This window comes from Eubalaena glacialis, chromosome 13, assembly GCF_028564815.1.
Source record: "Eubalaena glacialis isolate mEubGla1 chromosome 13, mEubGla1.1.hap2.+ XY, whole genome shotgun sequence".
NCBI lineage: Eukaryota > Metazoa > Chordata > Mammalia > Artiodactyla > Balaenidae > Eubalaena > Eubalaena glacialis.
In genome coordinates this window covers 84,804,409-84,826,341 of record NC_083728.1, presented here as the reverse complement: position 1 = coordinate 84,826,341, position 21,933 = coordinate 84,804,409, and the positions used below count along the sequence as shown (strand labels likewise).

General features: G+C 56.4%; 1 protein-coding gene across 6 annotated transcripts in view; it reads left to right on the top strand.

Moving 5' to 3' along the window:
• The window catches only part of GTF2IRD1 (GTF2I repeat domain containing 1), a 112,794-nt gene that overhangs the window by 20,158 nt on the left and 70,703 nt on the right, over positions 1–21,933 (top strand). For all 6 annotated transcript variants that reach the window (XM_061208562.1, XM_061208565.1, XM_061208563.1 and 3 more), the window contains exons 2-4: positions 15,164–15,292; positions 17,991–18,132; positions 20,998–21,153. In XM_061208562.1, coding sequence (XP_061064545.1) covers positions 15,170–15,292; positions 17,991–18,132; positions 20,998–21,153 — 421 coding nt within the window. In that variant the 5' untranslated portion in view covers positions 15,164–15,169. The remainder of the gene's footprint in view (positions 1–15,163; positions 15,293–17,990; positions 18,133–20,997; positions 21,154–21,933) is intronic.

The window sequence follows — 21,933 nt, the reverse complement described above, 5'->3', positions numbered from 1 at the left end:
ATTGTATGTATAGACCACATTTTCTTTATCCATTCATCCGTCAGTGGACACTTGGCTATTGTGAATAATGCTGCTATGGACATAGGTGTATAACTATCTCTTGGAGACTGATAATAATAATATTAATTAAATTATTTTTAATTATTATAAATTATTATTATAATAAAATAATAATATTATTTTATTATTATCAACATTGCTATGATATAGGATCTCAAACCTGGGATGGTTCTGAGAAGTTACCTCTTTCGATCCCTCCTTCAGTGCTTGAGTCGGTCCATCCAGTATTCTGCTGAGACTTCTTCCGGCCTTGGATGCATGCCAGGGGTGGGATGAGAGCCCTACTACCTTCTAACACCTCTGACCATCTGAGTGCCGGGAACTGGGGTGGCATAGGGTGGAGGAAAGAGGCTTTGTGAGAAGGATCATGGTAGCGGGAAGTTCAACCAGCCATCCCCTCTGTCTCCAGTTGACCCACTGGAAGGAAGCAGGTGGGGGCTTTGACAGGAGAAACTCGAATTTGATGCTTGGGCCAATGTTCCTCCATGGCAAGGATTAGGGGACGGTGATATTTATCAAGAGAGTCTTGGAGACTGAGGTCTATAAGAATAGATTCCATTTCAACTGACAGGAATTAATCCCTCAACAGTGCAGTGAGGTATATCCGATTTGCCCTGTTTTCCAGATGAGGAAAGCAAGGTTTGGGGAGATGAAATAACTTGCTTCCTGGAAGGAAGGGCTTTTTCTCCTTGAACGGTGCCCGGCACTGGGGCTTTTTAAAGGTTATTGGATTGATTTATTTTTGTTTATTTATATCCCACCTTATTTCAGAAGGGATTTGAAAGATTCATAAAGAAACATAAACTATATAGCAAGATGGTTGGAGGACTTCCCTGGTGGTCCAGTGGTTAAGACTTCGCCTTCCAATGCAGGGGGTGCAGGTTCAGTCCCTGGTTGGGGAGCTAAGATCCCATATGCCTTGCGGCCAAAAAACTAAAACATAAAACAGAAGCAGTATTGTAACAAATTCAATAAAAATTTTTAAAAAGACAGTACAAAACAAAGGTTGTGGCCTGACACGGAAGCAGAAGTGAGTCTAAGTTTGATGAAGATGCGTGCTGTGGGGTCTGTTTCCATTAGGACTGTGTTCAGTTGCAAGTAATCTGATAAACAGAGACTTAAGAAGTGAGGGTTGGGACTTCCCCGGTGGTCCAGTAGTAAAGAATCCATCTCCCAGTGCAGGGGATGCGGGTTCAGTCCCTGGTTGGGGAACTAAGATCCCACATGCCGCAGGGCAACGAAGCCCTCGAGCCGCGACTACTGAGCCCGCGCACCACAACTAGAGAGAAGCCCACGCCACAATGAAGACCCTATGCAATGCAACGAAAGATCCCACATGTCGCAACTGAGACCTGACACAGCCATAAATAAATAAATAAATAAATACAGAAAAATATATTAAAAAAAAAAAAAAGAAGTGAGGGGTTTGTTTTTTCCTATAATGAGAAGTCTGGAGGCAGGTGGCCCAGCCCTGGGGCAGCCTTCTGGGACTTCAGGGAGACCAGTGGCTTCCCTTCCCTGGCTTTTCCATCCTAGGTGGTGGCTTTGGTCATCCTGAGGTACACGGGACTGTGGGCCACCAGGCAGCAGGTGGAAGGGGTGGGTCAGCCAGTACCTGCTCTGTGGGCAGGAGAGAAGAGGGCTGAGTGAACCAGCTACACTGTTGGCCACAGAATCCTAGATTCTTTCTGCGGGTCGATCACCAAATGGGATGGCCACTCTCTAGTCGCCAGTTGCAAAAGGAGTGTTGGTCTGTTATAAAATAGACCAGGAGACAAAAACAGATGGATGATTTTTTTCTTTGGTCACACTGTGAGGCTTGCAGGATCTTAGTTCCCCAACCAGGGATTGAACCCGGGCCCTGACAGTGAAAGCGCCGAGTCCTAACCCTTGGACTGCCAGGGAATTCCCCAAATGGGAGATTTTTTTTTTTTTTCCAACTGGTAAAGGTTGACTTAACTAGGATGCTACAAGAAAAAGAAACCTCCACTGAGCAAGCCTTATGAAACGTGGGCTTTTATTATATCCAGCCTGAAGCCCGGAGGTGGCAGGTCCAGATCATAAGCGTCCAGGTTCTTCCACGGGTCTGCTCTGCTGTCCTCTGCATGATGGCGTCACCTCCTGTGCTGGCTCCTCTCGCGGTCCTCAGACGGCTGTCACGGTTGGGGGTGTCACATTCAGACCATCCCGACATCCTCGTTTCAGTCCCTTTCTAAGAGCAGGGAAAACTTTCCTAGAAGCCTCGTGTCTCAGTGGCCAGAAGTGGGTTCCATGCTTCTCCTTAAACCAATCCCAGGTGAGGGAATGGGATTGCCTTGACCTAAGCCTCAGGGCGTCACCAAAATTTGCTGCCCCAGGTGTGAATTTTAGGTGCCAGGACCTAATGGGGGCTCTGTTAGCAGGGAGGAGGGAAAGGACCGGGGTCAGAGGTGGGATTGGGATTCTGGTGTCTCGACCACAAATCCGGGCTGCCTTCCATTGTACTGTGGCCAGTGTAAGACCCCCTCCAGCTGCCCCGCTGGTGTGGAAGTCAGGGCGGTGGCCTGCTTTATTCTCTGCCAGCTGCAGCGATGGGTGGACAGTGGGGAGGGGGTGAGAACTCAGGGCCCCAGGTAATTCCATCCCCACTGGGGAGCCCCTGGAACAGGAGATCCCATGGTGGGTAGGGCTGCTGGGGAGAAGGGATGCCCCCCCCTCCCCTCAGGAGGGGAGAAATTTCTTTTTGTTTGTTCTCTCAAGCTTCTTTTTCAAGAAACACAGGCATATGGCAGCGGATGGTGCGGGGGCCGTGTTTGGGTGGTGTGTGTGCTCTTGCCTTTGGCGTGGTGATAGTATTTTTCTCCACTGGCTCCAGTGCCCAGCTGGTACATCGGGCATTGAGACTTGAGTCAAAGGTGCTCCCCTGGCATCCGGAAGAAATCCAACTCTTTCCAGTGGTGGCTCCTGGCATTTCCTAAAGGGAAGGGATGGGAGAACTTTCCAGCAAACCCAGGTCTGAACTCTGTAGAAGTCTGAACTGAGGAATGTGTGTCCAGGAGGTTGAGGATGTGGACTGGGGTTTGTGAGGGGGACGTGGTGAGTGAAGGGGTCCTGGATTCATTCCTGAGGCTGCTGTAACAATTACCATAAACTTAGTGCCTTAAAACAACCAAATTTTTTTTCTTATAGTGTGGGAGACCAGAACCAGAATCAGTACCACTGGGTCAAAATCAAGGTGTCAGTAGGGTTGTGCTATCTCTAGAGGCTCTCAGGGAGAATCTGTCCCCGCCTCTTCTGGCTTCTGGTGGCTGCTGGCATTCTGTTGCTTGTGGCAGCGTCACTACAGTCTTGAAGGCCGGCATCTTCCCATCTCTCTCTGCTCTGTCTTCATGTGGCCTTCTGTGTGTGTCAAATCTCCTTCTGCCTCCTTATAAGGATACATGTAATGGCATTTAAGGCCCACCAAGATAATCCAGGATAATCTCCGCATTGCAAGGTCATTAACTTAATCACATCTGTGAAAGTGATTTTTCCATATAAGGTGACATTTCAGGCTCCAGGGATTAGGACATGACTGTCTTTGTGGGGCCTTTTCTGGGCCTACCACAAGTCCTTAAGGGCAACTTTGAGCAGCTGTTCTTATAGAAGGGCTCTCTGGTAATATATACCAACCAGGAAGAGGGGGTGGGTGGAAATTCCCAGCTGACCCCCGCTTCTCTTCCCATCTCAGCTCTGCCCCACACTGGGGGCAACCTTGCACACATGCCTGTGGACACCCTAAACATGTACCCAAGTTCCATTCACCCTCCCAAACAGCTGCCCCCTGGGGATGCACCTGCACCTGCATGGTCTGCCCTCAGGTGTATCAGTTGCCTATCACTGCATAACAAATAGCCCCAAACTTAGCAATGCCAAACAACAGTCGTTTCTCATTTTAATCTCTCACAGTTTGGGATTTGACTAGACTCAGCTAGATGGTTCTTGTTCGAGGTCTCTCCTACAATTACAGTCAAAAGATGGCTGGGGTCGGGGTTGTCTCAAAGACTTCCTTACTCACGAGGCTGGTGCCTGGCCTGGGAAAGAGCTGGGGCTCCTCAGGCATCTCTAGATCCACTCAACCTGTCCAGCACAGTGGCTTCAGGACAGCCAGACTGCTTATATGTTGACCCAGAGCTCTGATGTTGAGTGTCTCCAAGAGAGCAAGATGCCAGGAAAAACCAAGCACCCTTTGGGACCTGGCCTTGGAGGTCAGGGTGGCATCTCCAGAACATCTGTTGGTTAGAAGTGAGTGATTAAGGGACGTCCCTGGTGGTCCAGGAGTTAAGCTCCTCGCTCCCAGTGCAGGGGGCCCGAGTTCCATCCCTTGTCAGGGAACTAGATCCTGCGTGCCGCAACTAAAGATCCTGCATGTCACAACTAAAGATCCCGCACATGGCAATGAAGACCCCCGTGAGCCACAGCTAAGACCTGGTGCAGCCAGATTAATTAATTAATTAATTAATTTTTTTAAAAAAAGAAGGGGCTTCCCTGGTGGCGCAGTGGTTGAGAATCTGCCTGCCAATGCAGGGGACACGGGTTCGAGCCCTGGTCTGGGAAGATCCCACATGCCGTGGAGCAACTGGGCCCGTGAGCCACAACTACTGAGCCTGCGCGTCTGGAGCCTGTGCTCCGCAACAAGAGAGGCCGCGATAGTGAGAGGCCCGCGCACTGCGATGAAGAGTGGCCCCCGCTTGCCACAACTAGAGAAAGCCCTCGCACAGAAACGAAGACCCAACACAGCCATAAATAAATAAAAAAAAAAAATTAAAAAAAAAAAAAAAAAGTGAGTGATTAAGGCCCATATTCAAGAGGATGGGAATTGGATGTCACCATTGGATGGGAGAAGTGTCAAAGAATTTGCCATCATGTTTAAAGCCACCTTGGGTGGACACACCAGAGAAGAGGCCCCCTGGGGGTCCAAAACGGGGAATTGCTTGCCCAGTGGATTCCAGGGGCCTGAGTGCCCAGAAGGTGGTCTGGGGCAGATACGGGCTCGTGGCGGGGTGTGTCCTCTTAGGCTTGTAGGCTGCTTGCCCCTTGGACCAGGGCTGGAGCAGGACCTCTGAAGTGCAGTCCCAGGCTCTGAGGTCAAGGGTGGGATTCCTACTAGACAGTCCCAGAACCTGACCGTGGTCTGTGTTGAAAGTGCTTCAGCCATCTGCCCTCCCAGCCTCACTGACGACCCTGAGCCACATCATGCTTGCTAGTGACTCAGGGTCTTTGCCTATGCCACCTCCTGTCCAGAGTGCTCCCTTCCTCCCCACCCACCTTGTTCATGTCTCCTGATTGTTTCAAACCTGCAGAAGCAGCCCCTCCCATCAGACACCTTTCCAGACCTTTGTGTACCAGGCCAGTACTCAGCAGGCCTGGGGGGCACACAGGAACTGGTGGTCTCATGGGGGCCCAGACACCTCTGCATCCTAGCTGAAGGAGAGTTGCAGAATTGGAGGGAAGAAGGAGCTGTGGGTGCCCAGACGAGGGGCAGCAGGCCAGCCTGGAGGGTCAGGACATGCCTGACCACAGCAAAGAGTGAGCCAGGCAGAGGGAAGGGTGTCTCTTCTGAAGGGCACAGGGGTGCTACGGCCCAGAAGCCAGAGGTCAGGCATGTCCAGGGGCCTGTAGGCTGGTGTGTTGGGCACCAGAGGGAGGGCAGCGAGGCTGGGATCAGGGATCAGTTCATCTCCTGGTGTAGCAGTGACTTTGGACAGGACGGTGACCCCCGAGGGCAAGGTTTGTGTCCTGTTCATCTGTGTGTGTGGCACTGCTGGGCCTGGGCTTGGGTTGGTGCCTTCTCTCTGACTGTCTCCCTACGGGGGGAGCCCCAGCAGGACTTGCATTAGCATACTTGCGTGTGCACCTGTGATGTGGGTAAGTGTGTGTTGGGTTGCTAGTGCTCACACTCACCTGTGGGTCAGAGATGTGTTTGTCAGGTACACTCTTCTTCTCCCACTTGCCCCATTCCAGCAGAGGTCACTGAGCAGCCACTCTCATTTTAGTGTTGACACTTAGTGAGTACAACCAAACGCTTCCCCTTACTCATAGAGTGAGTGTTATGTATCTCCAAGCCATGCTCCTTGCCTATGCCTCTCTCTGCAGAAATGCGAATACTGTCTGTCCATTTGTGTTCTCAGAGAACTCCTATTCACCCTTCAAAACCCTTCTCAACAATCATCAACTCAGGAAAACCTTGTTTGGAAACCCTGACTCCCCCAAAGCTAAATAAACAAAAATTGTTTAAATAAAAGGTGGGGGGGGACTTCCCTTGTGGTCCAGCGGTTAAGACTCTGCACTCCCAATGCAGGGGGCCCGGGTTTGATCCCTGGTCAGGGAACTAGATCTCACATGCTGCAACTAAAGATCCCGCGTGCCACAACTAAGACCTGGCACAGCCAAATAAATAAATAAATAAATATTTGATAAACAAACAAATAAAGAGGGGAGGAGCCCTTTTCCCCCATATCAAGCCTTGTTGCCTGGGTGAGCTTCTCCGCTTATTCTCATTTCATGGTTCTGTAATTTTTTTTAAATTAATTCATTTATTTTTGGCTGCGTTGGGTCTTCGTTGCTGCGTGCGGGCTTTCTCTAGTTGCGGCGAGCCGGGGCTACTCTTCATTGCAGTGTGCGGGCTTCTCATCACGGTGGCTTCTCTTGCTCTGGAGCACGGGCTTTAGGCGCGCGGGCTTCAGTAGTTGTGGCACATGGGCTCAGTACTTGTGGCTCGTGGGCTCTAGAGCGCAGGCTCAGTAGTTGTGGCGCACGGGCTTAGTTGCTCCGCGGCATGTGGAATCTTCCCAGACCAGGGCTCGAACCCGTGTCCCCCGCATTGGCAGGCGGATTCTTAACCACTGCGCCACCAGAGAAGTCCCTGGTTCTGTAATTTTTTGTGGACTGGTCCTGTGAGCTCTAGGAGGACAGGCACGGCTGTCTGAGTCATTTCCAGGAGGTGTTAAGTAAACAAACTGGGGAGAAAGGAGGCCCGGGAAGCATCTCCCCTGGGGCCTCCCCACAGCTGGCCAGACCTCCAGCTTCTGCTGAGTTGTTGTAGGCTGCCCGCCGCCCCCCCCCCCAAGAGCACATTGCCTTGGGACTTTGACCCAACTGATGGCCAGGTGGAGGTGTGCTCTCTGTTCTTCCCAGTGTGGCCTTGCTGGGTGGCTGATAAGCACCCAGTGTAGCCCTCGGGGTTCAACAGATGTGTGTGGAAAGGAAGGAGGGGCGCCCAACACATGTGCTCCTGATACTGGGGGACCCGGACGTGCCGGCACGTGGGAGGAGGGCTTGGGCTGCTGCAGACCTGGCTCGTGGGTAGCCCGTTGCTCGCCACCCCCTAGATAGACTGCTTGCAGGAGGGCGGGTGGCGTTTGTTTCTTGGTTCACCCCCAAGCCAGCAGGGACAAGTGACCCTCCCCAGCCTGGTGAGGCCAGGCCTCTTGGTCTCACTCTGACGGGTGGCTACTCTTGTTCTGTGTGTGTCATACACACACTGTCTCTTTTGTTTACCCATCCCCATGCTGACACATGAATGCTCACTCACACTTCTGCCTCTTTCAGCACGTACTCTTCAACCTCTGGGGAGACTTGAGGGATGTGGGATTCCCAGCTGGGCCACTGTCCAGGGAAGGAACCTGTCAAAGGTGGCCCTGGGCTCTGGGGACAGGCTCGCTTCCTGCAGGCCCAGGAAGGAGAAATATACCCTCCTGGCAGGAGTCTCCTTACCTGCGCCTGCCCTGGGGTCCCATGGGCAGGGAAGCAGGGTGGGCCCCCTTCTCTGCCAGCCGGGCTGAGCCCCCCGATCTGTCGCTGCTCCAGAGGGAAGTGAGTTGAAGGCTGCGTCGTGGGGTGGAAGGAACCGGGATTAGTTGGCGTGATCTGGACTCAGGTCCTGGCTTTGCCACATTCTGGCTTTGGGACGCTTGAAGCTCGAAATCCTTCTCTGTAGGATGAGGGTGGTTGTGAGAATTAACCGTGCATCGGGGCCTAACCAGTCCTGGGCACCTGGGGAGCAGTGCTGCGGCTTCTTCCCCCCCTCCCCTGGGCACCTGCTGTTCTGGCTCTGGCCCACTTTGCGTGTCCTCTGCGTGCGGCCCCAAGTCCCTGGGCTCATGGTGTGGAGGACCAGCGCCTGGGCTCCTGCGGTCAAGTGCACAAGCCCTGCCCTTGTTCCTGTCTGCGGCTCCAGCCAGGAGTAGGGCCAGCCCACCGGTCTCCTCAGCCACCTGGCTGTCCTGTCACCGTGCCTGGGATTCCACCCTTAGCCCCGTTCCTCTGAATTAGGAGTCCTGCGCCAAGGAGGAGCAAAAAGAGAACGGACCGGGAGTGTCAGATGTCCCTGATCTCATCCTGGCTTCATCACTCACTTTGAGGAAAAACGTGCTGCCTCTGAGACTTGGTTTTTTCACCCTTAAAATGGGCCCAGTTCCCTCCATCCTGCTGCGCTCCAGGGGTGGAGGTCACAGGTGTCAGCGTGCTCATAAACGGGCACTCCCAGGGGAGGTGGGCAAGAGGGTGGCTCTTCAGCCAGGGAGAGGAAGAGGGAGCTGGCAGGGAAAGCAGGGCAAGGAGGGAAGGGCATGCGGGGTGCTGAACCCCTGGATGAAGGGGGCGTCTAAGATGGTGGGTGGGGAAAGGGGGGGTTTTTATGGGTTGAGCTGGGAGGTTTATCTGCAGCCCTGATTTTTTGCCTACACACCCTTCTCCCCCCCCCGCCCCATCAGCCCCATCCACTTCTCCTGCGGGGCCCCCTGTCATTGGGGGAGGGCAGGTTCCCTCCAGAGTGAGCACCTGTCTTCCCAAGGGCCCAGGCCATGGGCAGCAGTAAGAACAAGTTCAAGGACAGTCCCCCCTTAGCCTCTCAGTGGCCCAGTGCAGGGTGTTTAGGATTGGAAACCCCAGCCCAAGTGCTGTCTCCTCACCCTCGCCCAGGGCCCGGGGGAGTGGCCTTTCTGGGCCTGACTGCCATGGGGGCCTCCCTCCCGGGGGCAAGTCTGCCTTGAGTTGGGGCAGCGGTGACTCAGCCATGGACACAGCACTCAGCTAATCTTTGGCTCAGGGACCAGGAAGGCCTCCACCTCTCGGTGGCCGGCAAAGCTGCCACTGTCTGGGCCAGGAATCCTGGACAAGTGTAGGAGGCAGGCGGCGGGCAGAAAAACTGAGCTGCTTGGAAACATCCCCAGAGATCATCCAGGCCCTGTACCTGACTGCGTGTCAGAATCTCCCAGGGGCTGAAAAATACAGCGTCCAGGGCCTGAGGTAGACTTGTCACCTCAGGGCTTCTAAGGGGTGGGCCCCAGGAAGCTGGGAGCTGGACCGGCAGGTGTTGGCGGCAGCTGGGCCACCTGCCCGCCTCACTCACAGATGGGCAAAGGGAGGCTGGAAAGCCGGGTGATGGGGCAGGTGTCTCACAGCAGTGTCCCTGCAGACCGGGGACCCAGATCTTCCCTCCACCTGCCCCAGCTCTGCCTTTTGGGGCTTTATAAAACAAGGTTGTCCCCTCTGGTCCCTGTGTGACCTTCAAACACATCAAGAGAGTGGCTTCCTCCCCTCCTGTGATCTCCTGGATGAAACAGCCCTGCCTCCTCCTCTGGGAGACCCTCCCCCTTTGTCCCACCCCCACCCCGAGGAGCCCCCAAGCCTGCCTCTCATCTCTAAGTGAAACTGGATATTTTGGACCCAAAGGCAGGACCTAATGTCCATGGCTTTGCCTTCCTTACTGGTGTCTGTCCTCGTCCTCAGTGGCCGAGAGGGGCATTTGGGCTCCCGCTTGTGCTGGTCCCTGTGTCACGGGGAGACCCACCATCCTGCTTTGCCTGGGACTAAGGGGTTTCTGTACTGAACGCAGGAAGGTCCCAGGCAAACCAGGGCGAGTTGTTCAGCCTGGCTGAGCATCAGCTGTAGATTCATTCGGCCGGTCTTCCTGCTCCCCGCGTCCTGGCAGGTGTGGGGAGCACAGTCCGCATGGTGCATGTTGACAGGAGAGGACCGGGCTTGGTGACAGAGGGACAGATGGACGGAGCTCACGCCCTCTACCGTCTGTGATGGAGTGATGATATAGCAAGGAAGGCGGCTCACGTTCTGACAGGCGTCGAGGCGGTGTTGCTGCTGCAGGTCCTGGGACTGCACTTGGAGGAGCACCTGTGCAGGACACCTGTCTGACCCAGCAGCCTCCCTCATTTTCAGTTCCTGGACTGTTCCTCCTTCGTGATCCAAATACATCCAAAGTTGCAATCCCCCATGTTACCTTTTTATTTTGAGAGCCAGGCAAGGCCAGCATTGTCAGACCACCCTACTTATAGCTTGCAAACATCCTGGCTCCCACCCAAAGTGGCTGACCATCACACTTGTTGTCAGTTCCCCAGATATTTTTGTTTTTGGCCACTCCACGCGGCCTGCGGGATCTTAGCTCCCCGATCTTAGTTTCCCTGACCAGGGATCGAACCCGTGCCCCCTGCAGTGGAAGCTCGGAGTCCTAATCACTGCACGGCCAGGGAAGTCCCCGTTTCCCCGAATATTTGTTGAGTGTCCCTGAAAACCCAAGCAGGTGCTCAAGGCAGTGAAAATATGGTAAACCTGACAGCCTCTGGTCTCCCGGAGCCACATTCCAGGTGGGGAAATCTGGCAGGAAGCACGTGAACAGGTCACTTCGGATGTTATGAAGGAAATAAACGAAGAGAGGGGGGCAAGGGGCGGGGGCTGCCGCCTGGCTGCGGGGTCAGGGAAGGCGCAGAGGACCCGGTGGTTGGACTGAGGCCTGATGGGGCAAAGGGGGCAGCAGGAGAAGACGGGGACCGGGCAGAGCCTTCCGCGCGGGAGGAGCCGCGAGTCCGAGGCCCCAGAAAGGAGCACACGGTGTGTTTTTGGGACAGAAAGAGGGCAGTGCTGGAGCCCAGCACAGAGCGGGGAGGGCAGACAGGCCCAGGTCACACGGGCCTGTAGCGTGGGGAGGTGGCATTCTGCCTGCGGTGGGAACCCCCTGGAAGCTTCTTAGCGGGAGAGCCACGTGAGACTGATGTGGCAGCTGTTTGCAGGGGGACCGTGGGGGCAGGAGGAGGGCAGGGAGGCTAGTGAGGAGCCACTGTCCCCACATGGGTGAGCGAGGATGGTGGCCTGGACGGGGAGGCGGCGAGAAGTGGGCAGACCTGGGTGCATCCTGGAGCTGAGCTCGCAGGACTCTCCCTGGATTGTTTCAGGGACGTGGGAGAAGAGAGCCAGGGGTGAGGCCTCAGTGTCAGCCTGCATCTGAGCTGATGGCAGGAAGAGGAGCGGATCTGAGTGGGAAACGCGGGCCGTGTTCCGTTTGGGTTGCTTGTAAGACGTTGAACAGGAGACGGGGAGGAGGTAGCATCTCAGGAGCCGGGGGAGGGGAGAGAAAAATGGAGAGTCACCAGCATACAGGTGACATGGAAGCTGCGAGATTGCCTCGCAGCGAGGGAGGGAGTTGGACGGGGATGAGAAGAGGGCCCAGGACCCACCAGCGGTCAGCGGTCAGTGCCAGGAGGGACGTGGCTGGGAGGTGGGGGGGAAGCCAGGTGTGTGGCCCTGGGCAACCCTGGGAGAAGGGTTTGGGGAGGGATGCTCACAGCTCCCTGCTGCCTCTCGGCCCTCGTAGGCCTTACCCCCCCAGGAACCCGGGGGTGGGTGGAAGTCCCTTGTCACTGAGGGCTTCCTGGCCACTTATGCCCCAGGTCAGGCGCCAGCCACCCGTCACCCAGGATGTCACTTCTGATATCCTCTCTCAGGTGACACAGAGCAGCCCTTAGCTGCCTCCAGCCTCGCCCGGCCCCTTGTCCTCGCTTGCTGGTGTGTGGCGTGTGTGACCGCTCAGGCAGTGCCTCTGTTCTGGCCATTCACTCCCCCTGGGGACTTTCTCCTGTTCGTTTTTTGGGCACTTGCCTCCTGGTTAACTAGCATACTTCGTGCTCTGTTCTGTGTCGTTTGTTGGTTTCATTGGGTGGTGTTCTTCTCCATCATTTTCGGATTAGAAGTAGCCCCACCTTACAAATGAGAAAACGGGGGGTTTAGGTGGTTGGTCCAATGTGGTCCTGGCAGCCCCAGGCCTGGGTCTCACTGTGTGCGTGGTTCATGGCTCGTGGCTCCCAGCCCAGCGCTCTGGCCCTCCTGTTCCACCCGCAGCAGCTCCAGCCACGGGGACCTGCCCCTCTCTCCGAGGCCCGGGAGGGTCTTCTCCTGCCATCCTACCCAAACGCACCCACCTGCCTAGGGCTCGGCCTCCTTGGGCTCCGGCTCCAGACAGAGCGTCCTGGGAGCCCAGATGGACCGGAGTCAGGGGATGGCCCACAGCCCGGCCCCCTCCTCCTCCCTCCCTGAGTCCCTGGCTCCTTTCTAAATGGATTAGGACCTTTGCCGGAAGGAGCCAGCAGCCGTCTGGGGCGACCGGAGGCCAGGGCTGGAGCTCTGTCTGGTGCCTCCTGCTTTGCCCTGATTTGATTTGGGCTCCAGCAGCTGGGAGGCTGGCAGCCTGAGGCCTTTCTGGAAGTGGCTCAAGGGACTGGGGGGCAGGGGGTGGCTGAGGGGAGGGGGGCAAGACTTCATGCGCCCCAGGCAGGCAAACCTCTCAGCTGGCCATGCAACAGACCTGCGATTGGGCTTCGTGCCACAGAAGGCCCCTGGCTGATGCTTGGTCCATTAGCAGGTCCCATCCGGGGCCTGTCATACCCTCAGCATCCCTTAATAATGTGGGTTTCAAGCTTTTATTAAAAATAAGGCAACCGGGACTTCCCTGGTGGTCCAGTGGTTAGGGCTCCACGCTTCCACTGCAGGGGGTACAGGTTCGGATCCCTGGTCGGGGAACTAAGATCCCACATGCACGCGGCATGGCCAAAAATAAATAAATAAATAAATAAGGCAACCTAGGAGAAGAAATACATTTTATAAACATTTAGAAGTGAACCCATACACATTTTGGCCAACTGCTGGCCTGGCCAGTTGTTTTTTTTGTTTGTTTGTTTTGTTTCGTTTTAATTTATTTATTTTATTTTATTTATTTTTGGCTGCGTTGGGTCTTCGTTGCTGCGCGCCGGCTTTTCTCTAGTTGCGGCGAGCGGGGGCTACTCTTCGTTGTGGTGCGCAGGCTTCTCATTGCGGTGGCTTCTCTTATTGCGGAGCATGGGCTCTAGGTGCGCAGGCTTCAGTAGTTGCAGCACACGGGCTCAGTAGTTGTGGCGCACGGGCTTAGTTGCTCCATGGCATGGGGGATCTTCGCAGACCAGGGCTCGAGCTCGTGTCCCCTGCATTGGCAGGCAGATTCTTAACCACTGTGCCACCAGGGAAGTCCCTGGCCTGTTATTAAAATCAGTATTTATCTACAGCCAAGTAGCCAACTTGGGCCAGGACGGAGTCCAGAGCCAAGCTCTGGTGCATCCCTAATTCCTTTGAATGTTTCCATCTCTGTCATTGGATGCGTCTCACCTTGTTATGTGTGACGTGCTCTGATTGCTGTTCCATGTCATCGATTTTACAACCCACTAAGAGGCTACAGTCTGTGGTTTGGACTACACTGAGCTGGACACTGGGGGTGCAGCAGTGATTGGCAGACCGGTCCCTGCCCTCATAGAGCTTACAGTCCAGCGGGCAGCTGTGGTGGCAGAAGACACTATGGACTTGGCACTGTATTAGGTGCCAGGCCCAGCCGTCACCTACCCAGGACCTCCGACCCCCAGCCCCAGTTGCATGCACAGACTCCTTTACCCCCAAGAAGCAGAGAGGGCAGGACTCACTCACTCAGCATCAGGCTCCCTCTGATGCCTGCAGCTCTGTTCCCTGCTCCCGCCCCTGAACTGGCCACCTGGGGCCCTTGCACAGAGCACTAGAGGGTCTGAGCCCGGGGAGGGAAACTGAGCGTTCCTGCCTCTGCCCTCTACCCTCTCCTTTGCTTGGATTGGCGAGCTGCCCCATAGGAAGATGCTGGCACTGGGGCATCCTGTGGGTGGGCCCCCTGGACCTGATTCCTGGGGTCAGGAAAGGGAGGGGCAGGATGGATCAGGGACCAAGGGAGGCTGACCTTTGTATCTAGTGGGGCCCAGGCCCGGCTGGGTAATACAGGGCCAGCAGACTTGTTCCCTGCCTGGTGTAGCCCCGATATGACGCCCTGGTCTGAGGGCGCCTCAGCAAGGGGGGAGGATACAGCTCTGTCCTCCGGGAACCTCATGACGAGGGGCAACGTCCTGTGTTGGGGAAACCTCATCTGAGATGAAGGGGCCTCTGCCCCGTGGTATCTCTTTGCACCTCTGAGATTCAGTCCTGGAAGCCAGGAAGTAGACCGAAGCTCCACGGCCTTGGGGTGGCGGCCTTCCTCCGGGGAGCATGTGACTTGATACACAGCTGTGATGGGGGGCTCGGGGACAGGTGGGAGGCCAGGGACACCTGCCCAGCCTGGGCAGGAAGGGGCAGGAGGTGGGGCAATCCTGGGCACCTTCCCAGCAGAGGTGACAGTTAAAAGCTAAGGGGGCAGTCAGTAGATGCCGAAGGGGCCAGGGAGGGCACTCAGGGAGAACAGAACTGGTGACAGCTGAGGAGTCGTGAAGGATGTCCGTATGTTTGGAGGATGGTGACACTTAGAGTGCCTAGAGCATGGGGTATAAGGAGGCGTTGAGGCGAGGGACAAGAGTCTGGAACCTTGAATACCGAGCTGAGGAGTCGAGAGCTAATGTGGGCAGTAGGGAGCTATGGAGGGTGTGCGAGCAAGGGAGGGCCATGGCCAGAGCGGTGTGCGTGGGGAGAGTTGGATTCAGGGCCTGCCAGGCAGACTGCTTGTGGATTTGGCTCTGGGGGTGCAGACTTGGGGAGACATGCCCTGGGGCACCCCCCTCCGTTATCCTGCTGTCTGTTCCCACACCTGTACAGGCCGTGTACAGGCCGTTGTGTGTCCAGGCCTGTCAAAGCTCAAACCCCATCATGCATATAAGACCCTTAGGTGAAGAGAAGGCCAGCTCTTGATTTGTCCCACCTGGGAGGTAGAGGTGGCCTTGGGGATCCCGGGGGCCTGGTGGGTTAGTGGTGGGGGCAGCCACCACGTGTGCCACGCGCTATGGCCCACGGCCACCTCCGCCTCCTCCTTTCCTCCATCCAGGCGACCATGGCCTTGCTGGGAAAGCGCTGCGACGTCTCCACAAACGGCTGTGGGCCTGACCGCTGGAACTCCGCCATCGCCCGCAAAGACGAGATCATCACCAGCCTCGTGTCTGCCTTAGATTCCATGGTGAGTGCCCCTGCCCGCCCCTGGAGGAGTGGGGCAGCCAGCCTTTGTAACCTCTGCCGCTCACAGGAGCCCTCGCCGACCTGAGCCTCAGTGTCCCCATCTGCTACAAGGCCTCTCTGCCGACGCCGGGGGTGGGAGGCTTAAGTGAGGTCAAGTGTGTGGAACTCCAGCCCTCGCCCCCTCGCCCCCTCACCCCGTCTTCGTTTCGTCACCTCTTACAGTTGAAGTCCCATCCCTGGGATGGTCACAAGTCTCCCTCCCAGCAGGTCACCTGGAGGGTAATGTGTCACAGTGATTCATTAGAAAGCTGTCACCCCCGTTGTTAAAGCCAGGGCTGTAACTGCATCACTCCTCTGACACCCTTGCCTCCATACCTAAACCTGTAGCAGTTTATCCCCAATGAGAAAATAATAGGGAATTCCCTGGCGGTCCAGCGGTTAGGACTCAGAGCTTTCACTGCCAAGGGCCTGGGTTTGATCCCCGGTAGGGGAACTAAGATCCCACAAGCCGCACGGCTCAGCCAAAAAAAAAAAAAAAAAAAGAGAGAGAGAGAAAATAATAATGTCATTTTCCTGTAGGCTTTTCCTGGGGCAAGTTCTGTGATAGAGGGTAGGCAGGTGTCTTTAAAAAAAAAAAAAAATCTGTCTGGCATCAGTTAGCTGCACCCCCTGCATTTTGGTTCAGTGAAGTTGAACTTCAGAGAGGGCAGTACTTTGCCTGATGTCACACAGCATGATCAGTTTTTAAAGTGGGCTCCCAGGGGCAAAGTCTACAGTTTCCCAAGGACAAAGGGCCTCCCTTCAGGGTATTCCAGCTGCAGGCAGCTCAAGGGCTGCTTAGGTGGTATTTGGGGCAGAGGTGGTAGACACCCCTGGGAAGACCAGCTGGGTTTGACCCCTCCCCTGTACAGAGTGGCCTTCATGAGGAGGGGGGCCCCAGGAGCTCAGCCCTGTGCCGGTAGCAGTGTTAGCTTGGTGTGGTGGTGGAGGTACAGTTGACACAGGCAGCGATGGCCAATGCCACAGCCACTAGCCCCATGTGACAATTGATATTTAAATTGTAATTTGTGAAAATTAAACAATTCAGTTACTCCATCACACTAGCTTCATTTCAAGAGCTCAGTGGCCACACGTGGCTAGTGGCTATGGTATCAGACAGTGTAGAAATAGAACATTTTCATCACTGCAGAAATTCCAGGGTCCACTGCTGGTCTAGAGGGTGTTTCAGAGGCTCCTTGGAGGAGCCAGTGACCCTGTAGCTGTCCTGGTGGCATGAACAAGACAGGCTCCCCCCGCCCTGCGACAAGGCCTTTACAGGTTTCCTAAGGGACCTCGTGGGTGACAGCAGCACTTACTTGGCAGTGACTTAACGCCGGCACCCAGCGGGCCTGGGGCCGGGTCCTCAGGCGGTCTGCAGGAGGATTGGGGCCAAAGTGCTGTCCGTTCATCACCTCCCCCCACCCAGTCTCAGACCCTTTTCCAGGCATTTCCTCCTGACCCCCATTCTCTGTGCCTTTGGGTGAGGCTACTCCCTGCTGTGGCCTCAGCTTCTTCAGCTGAGAAGTGACCATGCAGCCCAGGGAAGGCTGTCCTCCAGCTCTGCTGGCCACTCCTTGGAAACAGCTGAATCTGTTTGTCTTCTTTGTTATACAGTGTTGCCACAGGGCAAGGGAGCAGTGGGGTTTGGTTTTAATCTTAGAGAGCAGGAAATGAACACCATCCCCCCCGCAGGAGCCCCGGGGGACAATTCTGCTGGCCCTGAGATGTCCCCAGCTTCCTCACCTAAGCGACTCCAAGCCGGAGCTGGCACTAAAGGCATGATCACGGCCCAGAGAGGTTGTAGAACCTGTCCTAGATCACACAGCAGTGGAACTGCGATTAGAAGCCAGACCTCCCGACTGTCCACAGAGCACTAACTCAGATAAAAACCAGCATTTATCAGGCACCAACCGTATGCCACGAGCTTTGCAGGCAGGGTTTTCCCAGTGAAGTAGGCCTGAGATGCTGGTGGTCTTGGTCACAGGGCCCCCTGTGTTAGGGCTTCCTGTGCAGTAGGCCTGCCAATCTCAACTCTGGGGCTGCAAAAAGAACCTCTTTGCCTCATGCCCACACGGGATGCCCCGGTTTAGAGATTTTTTCCCACCAACCACGCCCCATTGAATCCCCACAACAAGCCCATTGCAACTCTGGGAGCTGGGCTGCTTGTCCGCATTCTACAGATTTGGAAATTGGGGCCCAGAGAAGGGCATGACTTGCAGGAAGAGGCTGATGCAGGATTGAAGCGTGGATCTGTCTGAGCCTTGGTTCTCCTGGGACCCATCCCACCTCCTCATTCAGGACTTGGAGAGCGCCCAGGATAGGATCATCCCTGAGGCTGGGGCCAGGCCTGAGGCAGGAAGCCCACCCCAGAGCAAGGAGGGCCTGCGAGGAGGAAGGGGCAAAGGCCACGTGTGCCTTTGTCCTCCTCCAGCCCCTGTAACCTTGTCTTCTTCCCCTGACCTTGGCCAAGCTCTGTGGGTGTCATTCGTTCATTCCCACTGCAGTCTAAGACCCAGAACGTTGGGAGGGTGACCTCTCCCTGGAGCTGCTGGTGGGATCTCGGGCAGCTGGGAGCTCACCTCCCACCCCCCAAAGCTGGCACTGGGGGTATCCGGAGTGGGGGCTCCTTCCCCCGGCTCACATGCCTGCTGCCCCTGCAGTGCTCAGCGCTCTCCAAGCTGAACGCAGAAGTGGCCTGTGTCGCTGTGCATGATGAGAGCGCCTTCGTGGTCGGCACCGAGAAGGGCAGGATGTTCCTGAACGCACGCAAGGAGCTGCAGTCGGACTTCCTCAGGTTCTGCCGTGAGTACCCGGGGCTCCGGAGGGCCAGTCCCCACCGTCCCTGAGGGGAGGAGCTCTGGCGCTTTGCTGGGTCCCTGGAGCAACACCGGGTGGCCCTGTGTGGGAGGAGGCACTGGGCAGGAGGGGCTGGTGCAAGCTTCCCAATGTGGCGTTATCAGGGGCGGCCACAGTTTTTGTTGGAGTCACACAGCAGCCCCTCGGCCGACAGAGACTCCGGGCAGGCCAGACCCAGCTGCCTCCGTGCGCTCATGGACAGAAGGGGACACTGAGGCCCAGTGCTGTGGCCCAGTTCCTGTGCGTTCCTGATGCAGGGACCGAGTGCACGTGCTCAGCTAATACTTACTGAGCGCCTGTTGTGTGCGACACCCTTTAAGCACTAACTCACTTACCCTGACGTCAGAGGCTGGCACTGACCCTGTTACAGTAGCAGAATCTTGGAGCCGCCTCCTGGTGGCCCGTGGGGATGAAGTAACTGAGGACTTGTCCAGCACATAGGAAATGCTCTAGAAACGGGAGCAGTTAGGGATGATGTGATAAATGGAGCCGCAGGCTGGGCCACGTGCTGGTGCTGTTTACTGTTCCCAGCAGGCTCGGGAAACAGTCATCACCGGTTTACAAACGAGAAAATGAGATGCAGTGAGTGTAACCAGGGGACACACAGCTGACGAGTGATGGAGGTGGAGTTTGCTCTTTCGGCTGCACCCTTTCAAAACAGGGGGGATGCAGGGACTTCCCTGGAGGTCCGGTGATTAAGACTCCGCGCTTCCAACGCAGGGGACGCGGGTTCAAGCCCTGGTTAGGGAACTAAGATCCCACATGCCACGTGGTGCAGCCAAAAAAAAAAAAAACGAGGAATGCAGCATGGGCACCCCCGGGACCCCTGCCAAGGGGTCCTGGTCGCTCCTGGAAGGAACCAGCACCAGCACTCAGAGCTGTGAGCCGGGAGCCCCGAGGCAGAGGGGTCGTTCTGAAGCCCCCAACCCTTCAATGCTACCTAGGCCTTCAGGGCCCCTCATAAGCAGCCCCGGCCTCTGCATTCTCTCCTCCCAGCATCCCTGGTGCTCACCAGGCTGCACTGTGCTAAAGTGCACGTTCCCCGGCTCTGTGTGTCCCTGCTCACCACTGCCTTTTGTCCCTGCTGTTCCCTACCTGGCAGGCCCTCACTCCTCCCCTCTGCCTGGCAGACGCCTCCCCAGCCTCCAGACTGACATCCCTCCCGCTCCTGGCCCCATCGGTGCCCCTCCACCCCAGCGCCCATGCTTGACTGCCCCCCACCCCTTGCAGCTTCCTGTGCCCTGAACTTCCATCCACGCCTATGCCCCAGCTTGGCGGTGAGCTCCCGAGGCAGGTCAGCTTCCCCTTCATGGTGGTTGAAGTCCTATGGGGTTAGAGCCTGGGCGGGCATTCTAGCCCAGATGTTGGGACTCAGAGATCTTGGGGTTAAGAGCAGGCCCTAGAGTCAGACCCCTGGGGCCACATCCTGGCTCTGCCAGCTGCTGCCTGCTGGGCCTCAGCCTCCTCATCTGTGAAAGGGGAGGACAGTGCTACCCTCTCCTGGGTCGATCTGAGGACTAAACGAATTCATACATGGCGAGCACTTAGAACAATGCCTGGCACTTAGTTCACACTCACTAAACGCCAGCTGTTGTTTTCCTCACCGTTATCAGCATTTTCATTACCCGACCCCTGCCTGGGCCTCGACCCTGGGATCAGCCATTTCTGGGAAGGCTGTACCCACCCCCGTGCTGGGGCATATCGTTACTGGGGTCCAGCTGCTTCCCCAGCCAGCCCCCTCTCCCACCCGGCCCTCGAAACCTGTACCCTCTCCAAGGTTGGGCAAGGGGCTGGACCGGTGTAGGGTGGGCAGTGGCAGGGTCCTGTGGCCCTAGATGGCCAGGCTGGGAGCCAGACTGGGGCCTGGGGAAGGTGCACCTGGCTTCCCAGAGCCAGGCAGAGCTGCTATTTATAGCACCGGGAACTTGGCTGGTTTATTTCAAGCTTCTCAGGTCCCGGAGGAGAGCACACGCCAAACTGGGAGGGGCGCCCCCAAGCCCTCTTCTCATCCCCTTTCCAGTGCAGTTCCTAGCATCTTCCCAACCCAGGGATCCACTGACACTCCCAGGCCCCCACCCTGGCCCAGCCTGGCATGAACCTGCCTCTTCCCAGTCCCTTAGCCTCCTGGTGGGGTCCTCATCATCTCCCCATTTGGCAGAGCAGAAAACTAGGGCCTCAACTGGTTAATTCAGAAATAGGTGATGGAGGACTTCCCTGGTGGTCCAGTGGCTAAGACTCCATGCTCCCAGTGCAGGGGTCCCGGGTTCGATCCCTTGTTGGGGAACTAGATCCCGCATGCATGCCGCAACTAAGAAGTCTGCATGCCACAACTAAGAGTCCACATGCCGCACCTAAAGATCCTGCGTGCTGCAACTAAGACCCAGCACAGCCAAAGTAAATAAATAATAAATAAATAAATATTAAAAAAAGAAAAGAAAAAAGAAATAGGTGATGGAACAGACATTCGTTGAACCCCAGTTCTGAGCCAGCCCAGCTGGTCTCTCATGAGAGCTCACAGACTGAGGCCCAGAGAGGGAAGGGACTTGCGTAAGGTCACACAGCGAGTTAGAGGTGACCAGGGACGAATGCCCTCTGCTGGGCACTGGGAACCCTGAGGTAAGCAGCCCTGGCCCTAGGCAGGGCAGTTGGGGCAGGGCTTACTCGCCCATTTATTCTTCCTTCATTCATCCACTTGCACTCCGTGTTGGGTGCCCAGCTACAGCGCTTAGCACAGGGCAGGGACGTCCCAGCTCACTGGGCTGGTGGTGTGATGAGTACTCACCATGGCCCCGCATGCTCTGTGTCCCACAGGAGGGCCCCCGTGGAAGGAGCCGGAGGCAGAGCACCCCAAGAAGGTGCCTCGGGGTGAGGGTGGCAGCCGGAACATCCCACGGTCTGCCCTGGAACATGGCTCGGACGTGTACCTTCTGCGGAAGATGGTAGAGGAGGTGTTTGATGTTCTTTATAGTAAGATCCTTCCTCATTCCGTTTGGGGCCCCCAGGCGGGTGGGAGCCCCCGGCCCTGCCCAGAGGAGGAGGCCCCCTCCTGCCCCACTACAGGCCCTGGGCGGAACCTCAAGGCGTGGGTTCCTTCTCTCCCCACCCCCAGCCCTCCCTCATTCTGCATCCCCAGGCATGGATCTTCCGTCCCAGCCCTGTTTCCTGAACCACCATCCCTACCACCCCTGCCCTGGCACTGCTCACTGCTCCCTCACGCCTGGAAGAGGCCCCAGGCTTGCCCTGGTCTCCTCGCCACCAGCCCAGCTCTCTGCTGCCCCCACCTGCCCTGTGACCAAGGGCATCTTCCTGAAGCACAAGTCTGACCACAAAGCTCTTCCCTCCACTGCCTTCTCGGGCTCCCTATCACCCTGGGCGTGGCATCAGACCCTACCACGGCCCGTCCCCAGCCCCCTGCAGCCATGCTGACCCACCTCCTCCTCTCCTCCCGCTCGTTCTGGCTTCATTTCACACCTGCTGTGACCTTTGGGCCGACCTTCCCCTCCTCTGTCTGGTGGACGCCGCATTGCTCTCTAAGGCTCAGCTCCAGGAAGCCCCCAGCTCTGCGCTGGGTTAAGGCCTCCTCTGGGCACCCACTGTGCCCTGTGCCCTCACTCGCCCGGTTGCTCTCCAGGATCAGGGACTGTATCTGCCCTTTCTGCTGTTCCTAGCCTGCACTTCAGAGCCCAGCAACAGCGGGCGCTCAGAGGGTGTTTGTTGAATGACTGAGTGAAGGCTAACTGCCCAGCC